The 19,103-nt window shown below is 43.7% G+C and overlaps 1 protein-coding gene across 4 annotated transcripts; it reads left to right on the forward strand.

Annotated features, from left to right (window-relative positions):
- nox5 (NADPH oxidase, EF-hand calcium binding domain 5) lies at positions 1 to 18,386 on the forward strand. 4 transcript variants are annotated; one of them, XM_034288112.1, is made up of 17 exons: positions 1 to 576; positions 5,211 to 5,361; positions 5,575 to 5,725; positions 6,288 to 6,498; positions 6,966 to 7,206; positions 7,812 to 7,965; positions 8,488 to 8,660; positions 8,926 to 9,108; positions 10,938 to 11,070; positions 14,875 to 15,017; positions 15,138 to 15,320; positions 15,689 to 15,733; positions 16,067 to 16,191; positions 16,364 to 16,448; positions 16,610 to 16,709; positions 16,884 to 17,050; positions 17,324 to 18,386. In XM_034288112.1, the coding sequence occupies exons 2-17, from the start codon at positions 5,242 to 5,244 to the stop codon at positions 17,453 to 17,455; spliced, it is 2,346 nt and encodes a 781-aa protein (XP_034144003.1). In that variant the 5' UTR covers positions 1 to 576; positions 5,211 to 5,241; the 3' UTR covers positions 17,456 to 18,386. The 4 variants fall into 4 exon arrangements, with proteins under 4 accessions (XP_034144003.1, XP_034144001.1, XP_034144000.1 ...); XM_034288110.1 differs by having other exon boundaries at positions 1 to 402; positions 546 to 576; positions 14,875 to 15,320; XM_034288109.1 differs by having other exon boundaries at positions 14,875 to 15,320.
- The last annotated feature ends 717 nt before the right edge of the window (positions 18,387 to 19,103 follow it).

A 19,103-nucleotide genomic window follows, 5' to 3' on the forward strand; every position in this document is an offset into this window, starting at 1 on the left:
GAAGGTGTCACTTTTTGATTTGAATTACTTTTCCACGACATTCACATTTTTGGAGATGCGGCCGTATGATAAACGAATACAGTGCCCACCTACAGAATGACATCCACACTGAGACAGGAGGACAACCCACTTATGTTACTCATCATTAGGCCCGAGCACTGAGGCCTGTCCTGAATAGAGCCCAGCGGGGGACCAGGCTGTCGGATCCAGCTGTCGCGTGTCAGGCCTCACTGCTGCCTGCTCCGTCCCCTCCGTCCCCTCCATCACCTACATCACCTACATCACCTCCATCACCGCTACATTAAGCCACGCTGCCGACCAGTGAGACTGGGTTTGACTGCAACATATATCATCTCTGAAAAGAGTCTGGAGTATTGATGCATAGGCCTTTCCGTGTTTAAGGTAAGCTCAACTACTTACAGGCTGCATGATTATGATCGATGAAACAACCGAAGTCGCACTATTAATACAATACATGTAAGTCATCATCGCGGTATAGGATTTCATACAGGGTTCAGAATGTTTTCTGTTTTTTCCTTAATTAGAAATGCCATGTTTTGGAACGGGAAGGGACAGGTAGGCATCGACTATAAAACATTTTGCAAAACAAATTATCTCAGAACAGTTACAGTTTTCTTTTGTTCAAACAAACACTGTATACAATGACAAAGTTGACAATCTTCCTATTCCAATTGTTTTTGGGTAGGAGTCAATCAAATGGGTCTTAGTGATTCAAACTACTGCTTGTATACAGAAATTTTATTCTTGAAACCTTGATATGATTCATAAAATAATCTATCATCTATTCTCAAGCCCAGTCTACTCACAGCAGCTCTGAAGACACAACCTTGTCTCATAGGAATATGTAACTTGATACATATATTTGTGACATACATTTATAGGCTGCACTATGTTAAGGTACATTACAATACGCTACTAAAAGGGCTGTGTTAATTTTGGCAGCTTTTTGTCAGTTTAGTTTTCATCAGTATGATGCACATGTTGGAAGTAAGAGGTAGCCTAAATATTCATTCATTTCATTTAATAATAAAAAACACAATGACTAAAAATATAGACAAAAATTTGTCTTTTAGTATGGTTACATTTTTGTATTTTTTAGGAACAAATGTAAATTTTAACATTTGTGACTGGCAGCATTTTATTTTCCCGGACATTGGAGAATTGTACCAAACACATTTAGCCTACAGCACAATGAACAAACTAAAACACTATTAGTTCCACGTAATTGATTTAAAATGTTAGCCAAGACATTTATCCAGTAAAATAAAGTAGAAAATGTGTTCCTAGAAAATAACAGTAGGCCTATTTGTGCTGAACATTTCACCATACCAGACTTTTGGCAATTGGTTTTTAAATTAGTCCTGGAGTGTGTCGCAAGCTAGACATTAAACAGTTTTTGTTATGAAACGCATTCAAGGGGAGATGAGTGCTTCATTTTCAACATGTCCATGTCCACGGCTGATCTTGGCCTGCTCAATGTGAGTTACCGCTCAAAACTGCCCCACTCATCCAAGCAGCCTTGCTTATGTTTTCCTCTCAAAGACAGGATCTTAAGAACGTACTCGGTTTGTTTTGAGAGAATCCCCTCTCTGTGGGCACTGTAAAGCAGGTTAATTAAGGCAATCTTGGACTGTTTGACCAGTTAAAGTACACTTAATTGAAATGCCTTATGAGGACTTCGCAAGCAGTTTTTGAAACTTTACAAAAGAAACATTCTGGACAATTATTTTTTAAGTGTCCAAAAGCTGGCTATAGCCAGGCATACGGAAGCCCTGCTCCCATCATGTGCAGAATAGATTTTTTTAGTAAAATTATGAAAAAGTTAAACTACGTAAGACTATAATTGCTGATTAAATGAACTGCACAATAATAAAACAAAACATGGCAACAAAGAAAAAAATGAACTGAACCCTGTTCAAAAGTTTGCATTTCCTTAGTTCTTAATACTGTGTATTGCCCCCTTTAGCATCAATGACAGTGCGCAGTCTTTTGTAATAGTTGTCTATGAGACCCCAAATTCTTGCAGGTGATATAGCTGCCCATTCATTTTGGCAAAATGCCTCCAGGTCATGCAAAATCTTTGGTCGTCTTGCACTTACTGCACGTTTGAGATCTCCCCAGAGTGGCTCGATGATATTAAGGTCAGGAGACTGTGATGGCCACTCCAGAACCTTCACATGTTTCTGCTGTAACAACTGGAGGGTCAACTTGGAATTGTGCTTAGAGTCATTGTCGTGCTGGAAAGTCCAAGAGCGTCCCATGTGCAGCTTTCGTGCTGAAGAATGCAAATTGTCTGCCAGTATTTTCTGATAACATGCTGCATTCATCATGCTATCAAGTTTTACAAGATTCCCTGTGCCTTTAGAGCTAACACACCCCTAAAACATCAGTGAGCCTCCACCATGCTTCACAGTGGGGATGGTATTCTGTTCACTATAGGCCTTGTTGACCCCTCTCCAAACATAGCGCTTATGGTTGTGACGATAAAGCTCCATTTTGGTCTAGTCATTACAAATTACAGTGTGCCAGAAGCTGTGAGGCGTGTCAAGGTGTTGTCGGGCATATTGTAACCAAGTTCTTTTGTGGCATTGGCGCAGTAAAGGCTTCTTTCTGGCAACTTGACCATGCAGCTCTTTTTTGTTGAAGTATCGTCGTATTGTATTACTTGAAACAATCACATCGTCTTTTGCCAGAGCTGCCTGTATTTCTCCTGAGGTTACCTATGGGTTTTTCTTTGTATCCCAAACAATTCTTCTGGCAGTTTTGGCTGAAATCTTTCTTGGTCTACCTGACCTTGGCTTAGCATCAAGAGATCCCAGAATTGTACACTTCTTAATAAGTGATTGAACAGTACTGATTGGCATTTCCAAGGCTTTGGATATATTTTTATATCCTTTTGACAGTTCTTCTTCATGCTCCACATGGCTCAGTATCTACCCTGCTCAGGGCATCCATGTGAGATCTAACAAACTCATTGACTATTTATACACAGACACTAACTGCAATTCTGTTATCATTATGATTTAAAAAGGAGCCAAACAACTATGTGATAATAAATGGCTTCATATGATCACTATCCTTATATAAAAGACAGTTTTTTTTCAAAATCAATGCCAATATTTCACAATTTCTGCCAGGGTATGCTAATTAATGAGCACAACTGTATGTTATGAATTACACTCTATGTATATTAAAAATAAATCTAAATCAAATCAATGTATTAAAAGTCAATTATTCTATGGATCAGATGGCTGGACAGACATTTAGGCTGTGGCAATCCAACATTAAACTGCCTAGTCTGCTTTCATTACCATAGACTGTTAAAAGTTTTAAAGCTAATTCCTTACAATTATACTCATTTAGCCTTGGTGTAGAGGAACATGTTTTATATTTCATCCTATGTTACTCAAATTTTCCCTTAAGAAAGAGACAATTTTGCTGTTTTAAAACACATTTCCTGATATTCTACACATTTTGCCATTGATTATGACATATTCATATGGGGCCTCTGACCTCCATGAGCCAGTGTGCTAATCAATTTAAGAACTCGCATGTTCACTAATATGGTCCCTCTTTGGACATCTCCTTGGCAACCATATCATTTTATCTATTCATTTATTCTTTTGAGGGAGTGAGGAGTATGAATAGAATTGCCCCCCTAGTATTTCAGGTGGTCCTGATGGCTTAGAATACTAATGGATAGTTGTACCTGCTAACAACCAAGCCAGGAATGCCTTATCATATAATGATCCACTATGCATGAGTCATTGTATGGTTAAAATACTGTGTTTTATAATTATTGTATTTGTTAACGTTGGTTATTCTTAATCTTCAATTTCCGTGATGGTAAATTAAAGTGCATGTTTCTGTGAGACGGTAAAGGTGATTCTTGGCAGAATTGTAAATTGCACTAGTCTACACCATCCTATATAATGCAATGCCAAATGGCTGAATGGTGGCGATATACAGAAACAAGTGATAAGCTGGGACATTTTCAAAAGCTCACATCTCTCCATCCATAACATTCGGTACGTATGTCCTCCTCCACACAAGGAACCAATTTGCCTCTTGGACCTTTAAAAATAGATTTTATGATATTTACAATATTCTTGAAAATACCTAAATGCCTACTCTCTGAGAATAATAACTGATCTTAACGTTGCTTGGCATGGACAAGGTTTTAACAACGCCACATTTTTCAGGTTACAACATCAACAAACCTGGCGACTATTGACCAATTAATTTTCATCTGGTTGGGATATAACATGTAAAATAACACAAAAATATTTTGGTGAACAAGTTCACAACAATGATAACACCATGTGTGCATGCATGTTCAGATTGACCTCACATTGCACTGTAAAGGCATGTTTACATCATTGTACACCAAAATATACAATTTTAAAGAGTGGGCACATGGATCCTACATGCAAAGATTTATGGAGCGGACCGACTGTTGGGTAGATTAATTTTTTTTAATAAACAATTATATTATAATTTTATTGTTTTGCTTTCTAATGTAGCATATTAGATGTCTTGGTCTGTGATCAAATCTAGAAGTTAAGTATTCAAATTATTATAATTTTTTTATACTGTGTATTTAGATTTTTGTAATTTAGTTAATGTTATTATCCAGAGTGACTTACAGTTAATGCTTTCATCTTGAAATAGGCTAGATGGCACAACTACTGCACACAACTCAATAATAGTAAATAGACCTTACACAACCAAGTATCTATCAGTAAAGTCCGTGCTAGAATGAAGAAATAAACATCGCAGAAAGATCACTTGACAGACAGCAATGGGAGCGTTGGAGTTATTTTATAAATTGTATTCTTTAAAAAAAATAAGGTTTCAAATAAGAAGTTGAATCATGAAAATCTCTCAAAAAACATAGATTTTTGGTCTAAGAGGATTTGTTTCTATAAATACTCAAAAACATTTGGTAGACCAGTAAAATAAAATTCTAAATAAACTCAAATTGAAATCTATACTTTGGGTTATTTACTATTCTACATACAGGTAGTCCAATTGAAGTGTTTGAGTTGGTATTCAAAAATCCCTGACTATAACCTTTTTAACATTATTGTACTAAGTTAAACCGAACTGTGCTGACTTGGATATTGTCTTTTCACATGGCCTGCATCCACCCATTGCTTATTTTCTTTCATGTGTTAAAATGATCGCAGGAGTGACTAAGTCAACAATCCCAGCAACACCATGAGCCTGGATGAGGATGCTCGGTGGCTGGAGTGGGTCACCAAGCAGTTCGAGAGCATCGCTGGAGATGACAAAGAGATTAACCTGGATGAGTTCAAAACTGCTCTCAAGGTCAAGGAGGTGAGTCAGGGGTCAATGGTCAACCCATTTACAGGTCACTGTCCAAAAACTTTGAGGAAGATTTTATGTATTTTCAAGGGCATTTCTTTGTGACCACATAGATCAAATAATGTTTAGTACAGGTAGAGAGTTGAGCATGCTTTTCTAAATGATTGTGCTTTATTGGTTGTGTACTATGTGTGGGTTTCTCTAAAGAGTTTCGTGTTTGTCCAGTCTTTCTTTGCGGAGCGTTTTTTTGCACTGTTTGACTCTGACGGGAGCAGAACCATCAGTCTGGACGAGCTGCTGAAGGCTCTGGACTTGCTCATCCATGGCAACGAGACGGACAAGCTCCGATTCCTCTTCCAAGTCTATGATGTTGATGGTATGTGTTTTGACAGGTTCCAGAACTGTTTGTGCTGTCTTGATGATTTCCAATGCCTAGGAGTTGAGAAGGCAACACACCCATTTTGGGCACCAGGATAATATGTATTACATTTGAAGACAAATGTGTGAATTAGCCACCATTGTGAAACAGGTGGTTCAAATTCTGGAAGCTGATTGGTTAAAAAGCAGGAATCACATCACATAAACTTTTGCTGTTATAATTGCTTTGGTAACCGCTACATAATAGCAGCAGGGCATCTTGGGGGTTTGCAATATGTTGCATATATACCACAGGTAAGTGTTGCGTACAAGAAGAGCTCTTAGCCATGGTATATTGGCCATAAGCAGTAAGGCCCTTTGGCCTCTTTGGTTAGTAATGAGACAGCTTTTTTGGGGGGATTCTATATAACTCTATATGGAGACTAGTCAAGGACACCAACAGTTTTATATTACCTTTTGGATGTTCAGTTAGACTATATTTCTATGTAGATGTTTTGGTGAATGTTTTATCACATTGCAACAGCTTCGTTATTATTGAGGAGGTTTCTGATGGCCTGTAGGCAGTGGCTCCATTGATCCAGATGAGCTACGCACGGTGCTGAAGTCGTGCCTGAGCGAGAGCGCCATTTCCCTGCCAGAAGAGAAGCTGGACGACCTGACCCTGGCCCTGTTCGAGTCGGCAGACAAGGACAACAGCGGCTCCATCACCTTCGAGGAGCTCAAGGCAGAGCTGGAGAGCTTCCCCGAGGTCATGGAGAACCTCACCATCAGGTCTCAAAGCATAGATCTTCTTTAATTAACCTTGGTCAAAATCGGGCAGAAGCCCTGCTCTGGACCAATAAAAGTCAGGGACTGTATTTGTCAGGGACTGTATTAAGAGTTCTAAAGGAAGGCATTCATGCTTGCAGTGTTATGCATCACATTTTCCCTGTGCCATTCAAGGCATTCTGTTTTCAGTGACTCTGTATCTCAGCATCAGAGCCAAAGTGTAACCCAAGGAATGATTCACATAGGAAGTGATCTCTGGCATCACATTTTGGCCCTTCTCTGCCTCCATCACTCCCACTGAGCTCTGGGCCCACATTCAAAAAGCCTATCCAAATGCTCACGTGCGATCAGTTCGTTTTAGTCCATAAAACCTCATTCATTGTGATCTTAGAGGTCATAACTTATCCTGTATCAGCACTCTTGTTCTGAAACTAGGTGAAAACATGTTCCCTGTTTCCTCAACCACCTAGTGCTGCCAACTGGCTAAAGCCTCCCGGCCTGGAGGAGAAGAAAAGTCGGCAGACGCCACGCTACCTGACGCGGGCCTACTGGCACAACAACAGCCGGAAGCTCCTCTTCCTTTGTGCTTACGCCCTCCTCAACCTGCTGCTGTTCACCGTGGCCATGCTGCGGAACGCGGAGGGGGGGTTCTGCTTCATGGTGGCCAAGGGCTGTGGCCAATGCCTCAACTTCAACTGCACCTTTGTTATGGTGGGAATGGGGAGATGTGGGGGATAGAGCGAGGAGTTGTGGTGGTGGGAGGGAGGGAGGGAGCTGGGTGTTGTGGTGGAGGGAGGGAGCTGGGTGTTGTGGTGGTGGGAGGGAGGGAGGAGTTGTGGTGGTGGGAGGGAGGGAGCTGGGTGTTGTGGTGGTGGGAGGGAGGGAGGGAGCGAGGAGTTGTGGTGGTGGGAGGGAGGGAGGGAGGAGTTGTGGTGGTGGGAGGGAGGGAGCTGGGTGTTGTGGTGGTGGGAGGGAGGGAGCGAGGAGTTGTGGTGGTGGGAGGGAGGGAGGGAGGGAGGAGTTGTGGTGGTGGGAGGGAGGGAGCTGGGTGTTAGCACAGTTTGTGGGGTAGAGATAAAGGCACATGTAACAGCCCTTGGAATGACAATATGTGTTTGCTTCACTCATTCATATTCTACAGGTGACATTGCCTTAGTGCTAGAATTAGAATATGAATGAGAATCAGAATGACTGATGTATTTTGCTTGCACAAAATGGGGTTTCGGTTCTTACATGAAACAAAACACCATCCTGTTGTTAAAGCTATTAGGATTCATTTGTTTTGCTTGTGTGTGTTGGGGTGGGTGCATGTCTAGGTGCTGATGCTGCGGCGCTGTCTGACCTGGCTGCGGGCCACCTGGGTGGTGAAGGTACTGCCTCTGGACCAGAACATCCTGCTGCATCAGCTGGTGGGCTACGCCATCGTTGTCTTCACCATTATACACACCACCGCCCACTTCATGAACTTTGGTACTCACACACACACACCTCCGCCTTACACTGTCACACCAATGTCACACCACTGTCACACCAATGTCACACCACTGTCACACCACTGTCACACCACTGTCACACCAATGTCACACCACTGTCACACCAATGTCACACGACTGTCACACCACTGTCACACCACTGTCACACCAATGTCACACCACTGTCACACCAATGTCACACCACTGTCACACCACTGTCACACCACTTGGGAGGACCTACAGTATTTTATTTGAATTTGAAATGTGTATAATAATAAGTGGTTCCCCTATACTTTCATACAACCTCGGCAACCTCAGTTTATTGTTTTAGTATACTGAATGTGAATAAACTTTGGATCACATAAAAGTATGCTCCCGTTCAGACTGACCTAGCCCTGTCCGTGTTCTATTGTTATCCTACCTTTGAACTGATAACCACAATTGTATTTAAATTTTAAAACACCAGTTGTTGCAATGCAGAATTTTTTTGAGTAACTTGATCTGATGTTTCCTACATCAGTCCAGATGTCTCAGAGCGGCAGCTATACCGTGTGGGAGTACCTGTTCACTACTCGCCCTGGGATTGGCTGGGTGTGGGGCTCCGCCTCAGTCACTGGTGTGGTCCTGCAGCTGATGATCTGCCTCATGGTGGTAGGCTCCAGCACATTTGTCCGTCGGAGCGGTCATTTTGAGGTACAGTTTAGCTAGCCTATAGCAGATGCTCATAAAATAACTTACAATACGAAAATGTAATTGAGACTAAAGCAGTCATGTAATATCAGCAACGTAAACAGTAGTAATATTATTTATCAAATTCCAATAAAGCCATAAGGCCTGTCAGTGGTTTCCAAGCACATTCTTTCACATGCTCACTGCGCACAAGTGCCTCTTATCATTACAGACAGTTGGTCTACAGCTCAGTCAAATCTGAATCCGTTTTTGGGGTGGTGTTCCTCAGGTGTTCTACTGGTCGCACCTGTCTTATGTGTGGGTGTTGGCTCTGCTGGTGGTGCATTGTGCCAACTTCTGGAAGTGGTTTGTGGTGCCCGGCGTTGTGTTCCTGCTGGAGAAACTAGTGGGCGTCGCCGTGGCTCACATGGGAGGCCTCTACATCGTGGAGGTCAACCTGCTGCCATCTAAGGTGCCCATCAAGATTATATCCAAAAGACGTCAGAATTTTCTCTTAACAAAGACCTTAATTCAGCTTTCATATTTAAGTGTTATATATACATACATAAGGTGCCCTCTGTAGCCATTGGGAATATAAAGTCAAAATATTTCTTAGTGCTCAATACTGAAGGTATATGAAAATAAGATTATGAAGAATCTTAAAAGAATATGAGACAAAAGTACAGACTGTCACCATTTATTTATTTCTGGTTGTTTTAACATATACAGTTGTGCTCAAAGGTTTGCATACCCTTGGAGTATTTGGCAATATTTGTACCAGCTGTAAAGAAAACATGAGTGAGCAGGCAAAACATGTCTTTTATTTCTTATGGGATTCATATTCAACTGTAGGTTATAACAGAATGGCAAAATCATAAAACAAAACATGGCAACAAAAACAAAAAGAACTGACCCCTGTTCAAATGTCTGCCTACCCTTAGTTCTTAATACTGTGTATTGCCCCCTTTCATCAATGACAGCATGCAGTCTTTTGTAATAATGAGGCCCCAAATTCGTGCAAGTGTTATAGCTGCCCATTTGTCTTGGCAAAATGCCTCCAGGTCATGTTTTGGCTGAAATATTTTTAGGTCTACCTGACTTTGGCTTGGAATCAATAGATCCCTGAATTTTCCACTTCTTAGTAAGTGATTGAACAGTACTGACTGGCATTCGCATGGATTATGATATCTTTTTATGTCCTTTTCCATCTTTATAAAGTTCCATTACCTTGTTACGCAGGTCTTTTGACAGTTCTTTTCTGCTCCCCATGGCTCAGTATCTAGCCTGCTCAGTGCATCCACATGAGAGCTAACAAACTCATTCACTATTTATACACAGACACTAACTGCAATATAAAAAGTGTGGGAAATGTACCTTTAACTGCCATTTTCACCTGTGTGTGTCACCTTGTGTGTCTTTAACAAAGGCCAAACATTCAAGGGTCTGTAAACATTTGATCAGGGCCATTTGGGTGATTTCTGTTATCATCATGATTTAAAAAGGAGCCAAACAACTACGTGATAATATTTTTTTTTTTGCATGATCAGTTATATTTTCTAAATCAATGCCAAAATTTGACAATTTCTGCCAGGGTATTCAAACATAGGAGCACAACTGTATATGTTTATAAATACATTATAATACAGATATACAGTATAGTGCAAATTCACTCTCCCAGCACTTATGGAGCAGTGCTGCCAAAATGTGCTGCCAGAGATCCCTTCCTATGTGAATCATTCCTTGGGTTACACTTTGGCTCTGATGCTGAGATACAGAGTCACTGAACAAGAGCACTATCAGAGTTCCATAAGTGCTGGGAGAGTGAATTTGCACTGTACTGTATATCTGTATTAACATTTATTTATATTATACTGTATCTAGCTATTTTTAGAATGCCACTTGATAGAGTTACTGTCAACTTTGTCCGTACCTCTTTTACAGACATCGTACTTTTTATTACAAATGATCAGCCCAACTATATGAAAATAATCCACTATCATTGTATTGTTTTGTACATCATCAGGATCTGCTCGGTTGGCTTAGTTGCTGGGATCTACATTTATGTTTAAACCCTTTGGTGGGTCTCACTGAGGTCTACATTTATGTTTAAACCCTTTGGTGGGTCTCGCTGAGGTCTACATTTATGTTTAAACCCTTTGGTGGGTCTCACTGAGGTCTACATTTATGTTTAAACCCTTTGGTGGGTCTCACTGAGGTCTACATTTATGTTTAAACCCTTTGGTGGGTCTCACTGAGATTTCTCCAGTGTGCTGAGAAATATCTTAGTTCCTTTATTTGCAGGTGACCCATCTGGTGATCAAGCGGCCCCCGTTTTTCCACTTCAAACCAGGGGATTATGTCTACATCAACATTCCAAACATTGCTAAATATGAGTGGCATCCATTCACCATCAGCAGTGCTCCAGAGCAGCCCGGTACACATAAAAACTATGTTATTTCTAATTTTACACTCTCGAAATGTAAATAAAATAATAGAAAATATAGGAACTTTTGTATCTTTGATAAAACTTTTTTGAGAGTCCCACTTTCCGTCTGTAGATGTTCTATAGATAGTAATACTATCAACAAATGTTCAGTTGACAAACAACTGCTTGCTAAGGTTAATTTAGGGTAAAGATATAGATAAGGGTTAGGGTTAGAACAGGGTTTCTCCAAATGAAAACTGTCAAATACATATGCTTTTCGGTGAAATATGTATATATTTGTTTTTTTTGTTTTTTTTTTGGGGGGGGGGCATTTTTAAATGTATTTCAATATGTAACTTGAATGTATACATATATAGGGGTTCAAAAACCCCTTAATGAAGAAAAAAATCGTGTGTTCTGTGACGTCGCCCGGCATGGCGCAGCCGGGGCCCCACCCTGGAGCCAGGCCCGGGGTTGGGGCTCGTTCGCGAGCGCCTGGTGGCCGGGCCTTTCCCCATGGGGCCCGGCCGGGCCCAGCCCGAACGAGCGACATGGGGCCGCCCTCCCATGGGCTCACCACCCACAGGAGGGACCATAAGGGGCCGGTGCAGAGAGGATCGGGCGGCAGTCAAAGGCGGGGGCCTAGACAACCCGATCCCCGGACACGGAAACTAGCTCTAGGGACGTGGAATGTCACCTCGCTGGCGGGGAAGGAGCCTGAGATCGTGCGTGAGGTTGAGAGGTTCCGACTAGAGGTAGTCGGGATCACCTCTACGCACGGCTTGGGCTCTGGAACCACACTCCTTGAGAGAGGATGGACTCTTCACCACTCTGGAGTTGCCCATGGTGAGAGGCGGCGGGCTGGTGTGGGTTTGCTTATAGCTCCCCAGCTCTGTCGCCATGTGTTGGAGTTTACCCCGGTGAACGAGAGGGTCGTTTCCCTGCGCCTACGGGTCGGGGATAGGTCTCTCACTGTTGTTTGTGCCTACGGGCCGAACGGCAGTGCAGAGTACCCGACCTTCTTGGAGTCTCTGGGAGGGGTGCTGGAAAGTGCTCCGACTGGGGACTCTATCGTTCTATTGGGGGACTTCAACGCCCACGTGGGCAACGACAGTGACACCTGGAGGGGCGTGATTGGGAGGAACGGCCCCCCTGATCTGAACCCGACCAGTGTTCAGTTATTGGACTTCTGTGCTAGTCACAGTTTGTCCATTACGAACACCATGTTCAAGCATAAGGGTGTCCATCAGTGCACGTGGCACCAGGACACCCTAGGCCGCAGGTCGATGATCGACTTTGTTGTCGTTTCATCTGACCTGCGGCCACATGTCTTGGACACTCGGGTGAACAGAGGGGCGGAGCTGTCAACTGATCACCACCTGGTTGTGAGTTGGATCCGATGGCGGGGGAGGAAGCTGGACAGACTCGGCAGGCCCAAGCGTACTGTAAGGGTCTGCTGGGAACGTCTGGCCGAGTCTCCTGTCAGAGAGATCTTTAACTCCCACCTCCGGCAGAGCTTTGACTGGATCCCGAGGGAGGCTGGAGATATTGAGTCCGAGTGGACCATGTTCTCCACCGCCATTGTCGAAGCGGCCGCTCGGAGCTGTGGCCGTAAGGTCTCCGGTGCCTGTCGAGGCGGCGATCCCCGAACCCGGTGGTGGACACCGGAAGTAAGGGATGCCGTCAAGCTGAAGAAGGAGTCCTATCAGGCCTGGTTGGCTTGTGGGACTCCAGAGGCAGCTGACGGGTACCGACAGGCCAAGCGGACTGCAGCCCGGGTGGTTGTGGAGGCAAAAACTCGGGCCTGGGAGGAGTTCGGTGAGGCCATGGAGAAGGACTATCGGCTGGCCTCGAAGAGATTCTGGCAAACCATCCGGCGCCTCAGGAGAGGGAAACAGTGCCCTACCAACGCTGTTTACAGTAGAGGTGGGCAGCTGTTGACCTCAACTGGGGATGTCGTCGGGCGGTGGAAGGAGTACTTCGAGGATCTCCTCAATCCCGCCGTCACGTCTTCCATTGAGGAAGCAGAGGATGAGGGCTCAGAGGTGGACTCGTCCATCACCCGGGCTGAAGTCACCGAGGTGGTTAAGAAACTCCTCGGTGGCAAGGCACCGGGGGTGGATGAGATCCGCCCTGAGTACCTCAAGTCTCTGGATGTTGTGGGGCTGTCTTGGTTGACACGCCTGTGCAACATCGCGTGGCAGTCGGGGACAGTGCCTCTGGGATGGCAGACCGGGGTGGTGGTCCCTCTTTTTAAGAAGGGGGACCGGAGGGTGTGTTCCAACTATAGGGGGATCACACTTCTCAGCCTCCCCGGGAAAGTCTATGCCAGGGTTCTGGAGAGGAGAATACGGCCGATAGTAGAACCTCGGATTCAGGAGGAACAGTGTGGTTTTCGTCCAGGCCGTGGAACACTGGACCAGCTCTATACCCTCTACAGGGTGATGGAGGGTTCATGGGAGTTTGCCCAACCAGTCCACATGTGTTTTGTGGATTTGGAGAAGGCATTCGACTGTGTCCCTCGCGGCATCCTGTGGAGAGTGCTTCGGGAATATGGGGTCCTGGGTCCTTTGCTAAGGGCTGTCAGGTCCCTGTACGACCGAAGCAGGAGCTTGGTCCGCATTGCCGGCAGTAAGTCAGACTTGTTCCCTGTGCATGTTGGACTCCGGCAGGGCTGCCCTTTGTCACCGGTTCTGTTCGTAATTTTTATGGACAGAATTTCTAGGCGCAGCCAGGGGCCGGAGGGTGTCAGGTTTGGGGACCACACGATTTCGTCTCTGCTCTTTGCGGATGATGTTGTCGTGTTGGCCCCTTCAAGCCAGGACCTTCAGCATGCACTTGGACGGTTTGCAGCCGAGTGTGAAGCGGTGGGGATGAAAATCAGTACCTCCAAATCCGAGGCCATGGTCCTCAGTCGGAAAAGGGTGGCTTGCCCACTTCAGGTTGGAGGAGAGTGCCTGCCTCAAGTGGAGGAGTTTAAGTATCTAGGGGTCCTGTTCATGAGTGAGGGAAGGATGGAACGGGAGATTGACAGACGGATCGGTGCAGCTTCTGCAGTAATGCGGTCGATGTATCGGTCTGTCGTGGTGAAGAAAGAGCTGAGCCGCAAGGCGAAGCTCTCGATTTACCGGTTAATCTACGTTCCTACTCTTACCTATGGTCATGAGCTTTGGGTCATGACCGAAAGGACAAGATCCCGGATACAGGCGGCCGAAATGAGCTTTCTCCGCAGGGTGGCTGGGCGATCCCTTAGAGATAGGGTGAGAAGCTCGGTCACCCGGGAGGAGCTCAGAGTAGAGCCCCTGCTCCTCCACATCGAGAGGGGTCAGCTGAGGTGGCTTGGGCATCTGTTTCGGATGCCTCCGGAACGCCTTCCTGGGAAGGTGTTCCGGTCCCGTCCCACCAGGAAGAGACCCCAGGGAAGACCTAAGACACGCTGGAGGGACTATGTCTCCCGGCTGGCCTGGGAACGCCTCGGTGTCCCCCCGGAAGAGCTGGAGGAAGTGTCTGGGGAGAGGGAAGTCTGGGCATCCCTGCTTAGACTGCTGCCCCCGCGACCCGGCCCCGGATAAGCGGAAGATGATGCTATGCTATGCTATATATTTGGAACACAGTAGAACACATTTAATGTGTTTCAAATGTTTCAGGTAAAACTCAAATATTTCTCAGATTTTTGAAAATTTGGTGAATTGAATCAGGCGTGCCAATTCAGAGCTATGTCTGAACGAAATGTCCCTGATGGTTGGGAAGCGCTGCTCCTCTGGGATGCACATCCTGGATACTGTCTAATTTTTCACATCACTCTCTGCCCAGATACTCTGTGGTTGCACATCCGCTCCATGGGCCAGTGGACCAACCGTCTGTATGAATACTTCAGGCAGGCTGACAGTCAGGTTGTCAGTACCAAAAGACTGAGTGCCAGCCTGAGAGACAGACGCCATCAGAGGAGTGCTCAGGTTTTCTGTCTTCTCTCTCGCCCACCGCTTTACCTTTCCTGTCAGCAATACAATACAGTCCTATTTAACAATAGGATGCTGGGATGTGGGAGTGGGCTAAATGGTTGGATCTTCTCACAGGAGGAGCTATTTAAGTGTGTCAGCTGCAATGGGGCAGTGGCCTCCAATGAGGACGAAGCCGTCCAGCTGACTCTGTATCAACAAAAAGGGCATAGAGCAGGATCTGTGCCATGTACTGGATCAGAGGGGCACAACCCAGACCAGCAGAACCAAGCCGATAGAGAAGTCCCACCGCTCAGCGAGGTAAGGTTAAGGCCACCATAAGGAAAGGACTGATCTACAGTCAGTGCAACTTAGTGCAGGGTGGCTGATCTAAAAACACTACCTATGGTCATTTAAATCTGGAGTTCTGATCTGAGATCAGTTTGGCCTTTTAAGACAACATTAATAAGATTATATGAGATACTTTGAGAGGCTTTCTGTATAGAGGCCAAACTCTCCCTTGTCCCATGACATTTGATTCATCATTATCTAAAAGGCAAAACTTACAGGATATAGTGTGAGTGCCACTCTGACAGTTCAGCATCTTGCTCACTAAGTCACTGGTGTAATTTATCATGATAAAGCATATTGGGGAGCTTATTATATTAATCTGTCTTTTGTCAAATCAGATCTCAGCTAAGCTAAATGAAAACCACCGGTTCTGCAATGTTAAAGTGAGTATGAGGATGAAGCTTTTTCCCTGACATGTCAGTGTTGATACATTCAGAGACAACACTGAAAGCTTAAAACCGCTTATGAAGCTTTGTAGCTGCAAACAGATGCATTCCAGATCCATTAGCGTGACGAAAGCTCTCACAGCGCAACCTGTATTTTATTTTGTTTGCAATTCATGTGATAACAAAGCAATTTAAATAATATGTAATGAATGCATTGTGCTTAAGGTCATAAAAAGCATATTTAATTGTGAAGTGATGTATTGATTCCATTCTCTCATAAGCTATGTAAATAATTTTTAAAAATTGTGTTTGAATTCTCTCTGTCATCAGTGCTTTGTAGACGGGCCGTATGGGACTCCAACCAGGCAGATCTTTGCCTCTGAACACGCTGTATTAATTGGTGCTGGCATTGGCATCACACCTTTTGCATCTATTCTGCAGAGCATCATGTATCAGTAAGGCTTGGGTAGAAGGCTAAAGAAAAACCCCAAATCACTCGATATGTAGAATTTCGAAGCACTTAACACCTAGCTTTACATTTCCGGTCCTTTGTTTGCTTTCAAATATCTTTGTATGGTATTGCGGTAAGCTGTTGGTTGTCAGGGTTTGATTTCTGATTTTGTGCAGCTATCGCATGAGGAAACAGAACTGCCCCAATTGTGACTACTCATGGTGTGAGAACATCAAAGACAGTCAGATGAAGCTGAGGAAGGTAGGACACGCTGTAGGTAATAGTCATTAACATTAACCTGTTTTCAGATCTGTTTTTGCAGCCTTATCTACACATGTAAGGAAGTCAGCACAAACAGATATGGGACCAATCTTTATACGATTTGGCTAACATGAGATATTTGGTTTCTGATCCTCCTACAGGTGGACTTCATCTGGATCAACAGAGACCAGAAGTCTTTTGAGTGGTTTGTGAGCCTCCTGACTAAACTGGAGATGGACCAGGCTGATGAAGAGCCAGAGGGTAAGTGAGAAAAGGAAGGAGGTTCTTGTAACCTTTTTTAGGGGTTTGAACTACTGCTGTCTCTCCACATGGGCTTCATGTTCAAATGCCACTTGGTTAATCAATCTAAAATACACTTTATTGTCAGTGTTTTTAAATACTAAAATTAAGTTTGATTTTATTTCGAAACCTCAGGCCGATTCTTGGAGATGCACATGTACATGACCTCTGCCCTCAGCAAGAACGACATGAAGGCCATCGGCCTTCAGATGGCACTAGACCTGCTGGCCAAAAAGGAGAAGAGAGATTCCATCACTGGCCTTCGCACTCGCACACAGCCAGGGAGACCAGATTGGGGAAAGGTATGGATATCCGATAATGTATGTATGTCCCTGTCCATTTCTTTTTCATCAAAACATGAAAATACATGTGCACCATATTAGACTTTTTCTCATGGGCCTTATGCTTTATTTTGTTTTGGTTGGCTGTAACAAGGGCTGTGGTCTGTGGTCAGGTGATGTGGTCAGAAAAAAAGTTTAGATCTGAGGAAACATGAGCCGCATGTACATTTGTGGGTGGTTGTACAACCACAGTACACCAAAAAGCTTTTCTTTTGTTACATCTATCAATCGCAGGTTTTCCAGAAAGTGGCAGAGGAGAAGAAAGGGAAGGTTCATGTGTTTTACTGCGGCTCCCCTGCCCTAGCTAAACTCATCAAGGCCCAATGCGAGCACTTTGGCTTCCACTTCTACAAGGAGAACTTCTGAGACGGCTGTCAAACATTTCACCTGCCTGACAACTGCACCGTCAACTAAATCCACTCAATTATATGTTCATCTAAGTAATACGTTTTCTATCCCATACATGCTAGTTGTCCACAAGCACTGTTATTTCTAAATCTGCATTATACCTTCACCTCCAACAGTGTGTGAGAAACTGGCATCAGTTTGCTGCTAAAAACTTCACTTTGCTTACTATCCCTGTAAACATACTAGGCTCAAACCTGATATATTCTGACAGCAAACAAACATGACCATCCTTCAAAATGTACCAACTAGTTGTGCTATAGAAAATATTAAGATTCAATTTTACCGTTGGCAACTCTTCAGCATAGCTCTGGAGTGACCAGACAGGATATTCTTGCTTTTGTTATAGCATGTTCTTATTGTGTGTGTGTGTGTCTGTCTTTGTGTGTTTACATGTCATTCACTCCCACCTTGGACGAGAAGTTACATTTTGCTATATACCTATTGTATCACATTTAGAAAATCAACATTCAATTGTATATAATTCTGAGATTTATAATGCAGCATCAGTATTTCACATATTTTAGATGTCCATCCTGTTTGTTATACACTACACTACCTACTGGTAGCTAAATTATATAATTAAGAGTTCTGAACTATGTTCTATGATCTAATTGTTGATTGTAATAATGTGTTTGTTCATTTAGGTCATATGTGCATTGCAAATTGGCTTTTAACTGACACTGTTGTGCAGCATAAATAAACAGATTCTCAACAGATTTTAAGAAACATTTTACATACAGTTTGAGAAAGATTTACTGTATATAAATATGGATCTGTAGTACACAGTTGTTTGCAATACAACCAGTGTTTTCAAGTTGTAATGAGTTATCGGTTGTACCGAAAGCCAATTAACAATATGTTTGTGTATAAAGCACCTTTTTGGCATTAACTTATTTCAGTATGCTCTTTACTTAATTGTATAATGGAATGCAGGGTATGCTAAACGCAATGAATTAAATAGATAGCTGTCAAAGCGGTGTTGTTGTAGTGTACAAAGGAGTCAAATGCAGGGAGGTTGGTATTAATAAGTTTCTATTTAAAAGTAACTGCACGTTTCCAACAGAAAGGCGTGCCAGCACAAAAAAGGTTGTCCAAATAGTGCACTCTTTCCACAACACCAAAAACATTGAACATAATACCTCACAAAGACGCCCAGAAACACAGGAACTAATATAGGCAACCTAATGAGGGAATGGACACCAGGTGTGTGCAATAACAAGACATGACAGTGCCGTGGGAGGAGGAGCGGCATGGCTAGAAGGCCGGCGATGACGCACGCCGAACACCACGCCGGGGGGGAGGGCATGCGTCTCCCACGCGAGTCCTCGTTATAAAAGCAGAAAACCAGTATTTTGTACTATTTTGCCATTGTGTATGTTTCAATTTTTTTAACTTTTCCATTGCTACATCATCTTTTGCAGTGTTGGAGAGTAGTGAACTACATGTGGTTAATTACATTTTCTTTACTTTTTGCTGTAGTTTGGAGGTAGTTAAACTAAATTATAAACCAGGAGTGTTACATACATACATACATCTTCTTCCGCTTCATCCGGGGCCGGGTCGCGGAAGCAGCAGTCTAAGCAGAGATGCCCAGACTTCCCTCTCC

The sequence above is a fragment of the Esox lucius genome, chromosome 19, assembly GCF_011004845.1.
Source record: "Esox lucius isolate fEsoLuc1 chromosome 19, fEsoLuc1.pri, whole genome shotgun sequence".
Taxonomy (NCBI): Eukaryota; Metazoa; Chordata; class Actinopteri; order Esociformes; family Esocidae; genus Esox; species Esox lucius.

Bases quoted from the DNA above. Each gene is read 5' to 3' on its own strand.
- nox5 (XM_034288109.1), top strand. From the start codon at position 5,242: ATGAGCCTGGATGAGGATGCTCGGTGGCTGGAGTGGGTCACCAAGCAG. The intron at 5,726-6,287 runs GTATGTGTTTTG...GATGGCCTGTAG, and splicing joins CCAAGTCTATGATGTTGATG to GCAGTGGCTCCATTGATCCA. The intron at 15,321-15,688 runs GTAAGGTTAAGG...TTGTCAAATCAG, and splicing joins AAGTCCCACCGCTCAGCGAG to ATCTCAGCTAAGCTAAATGA.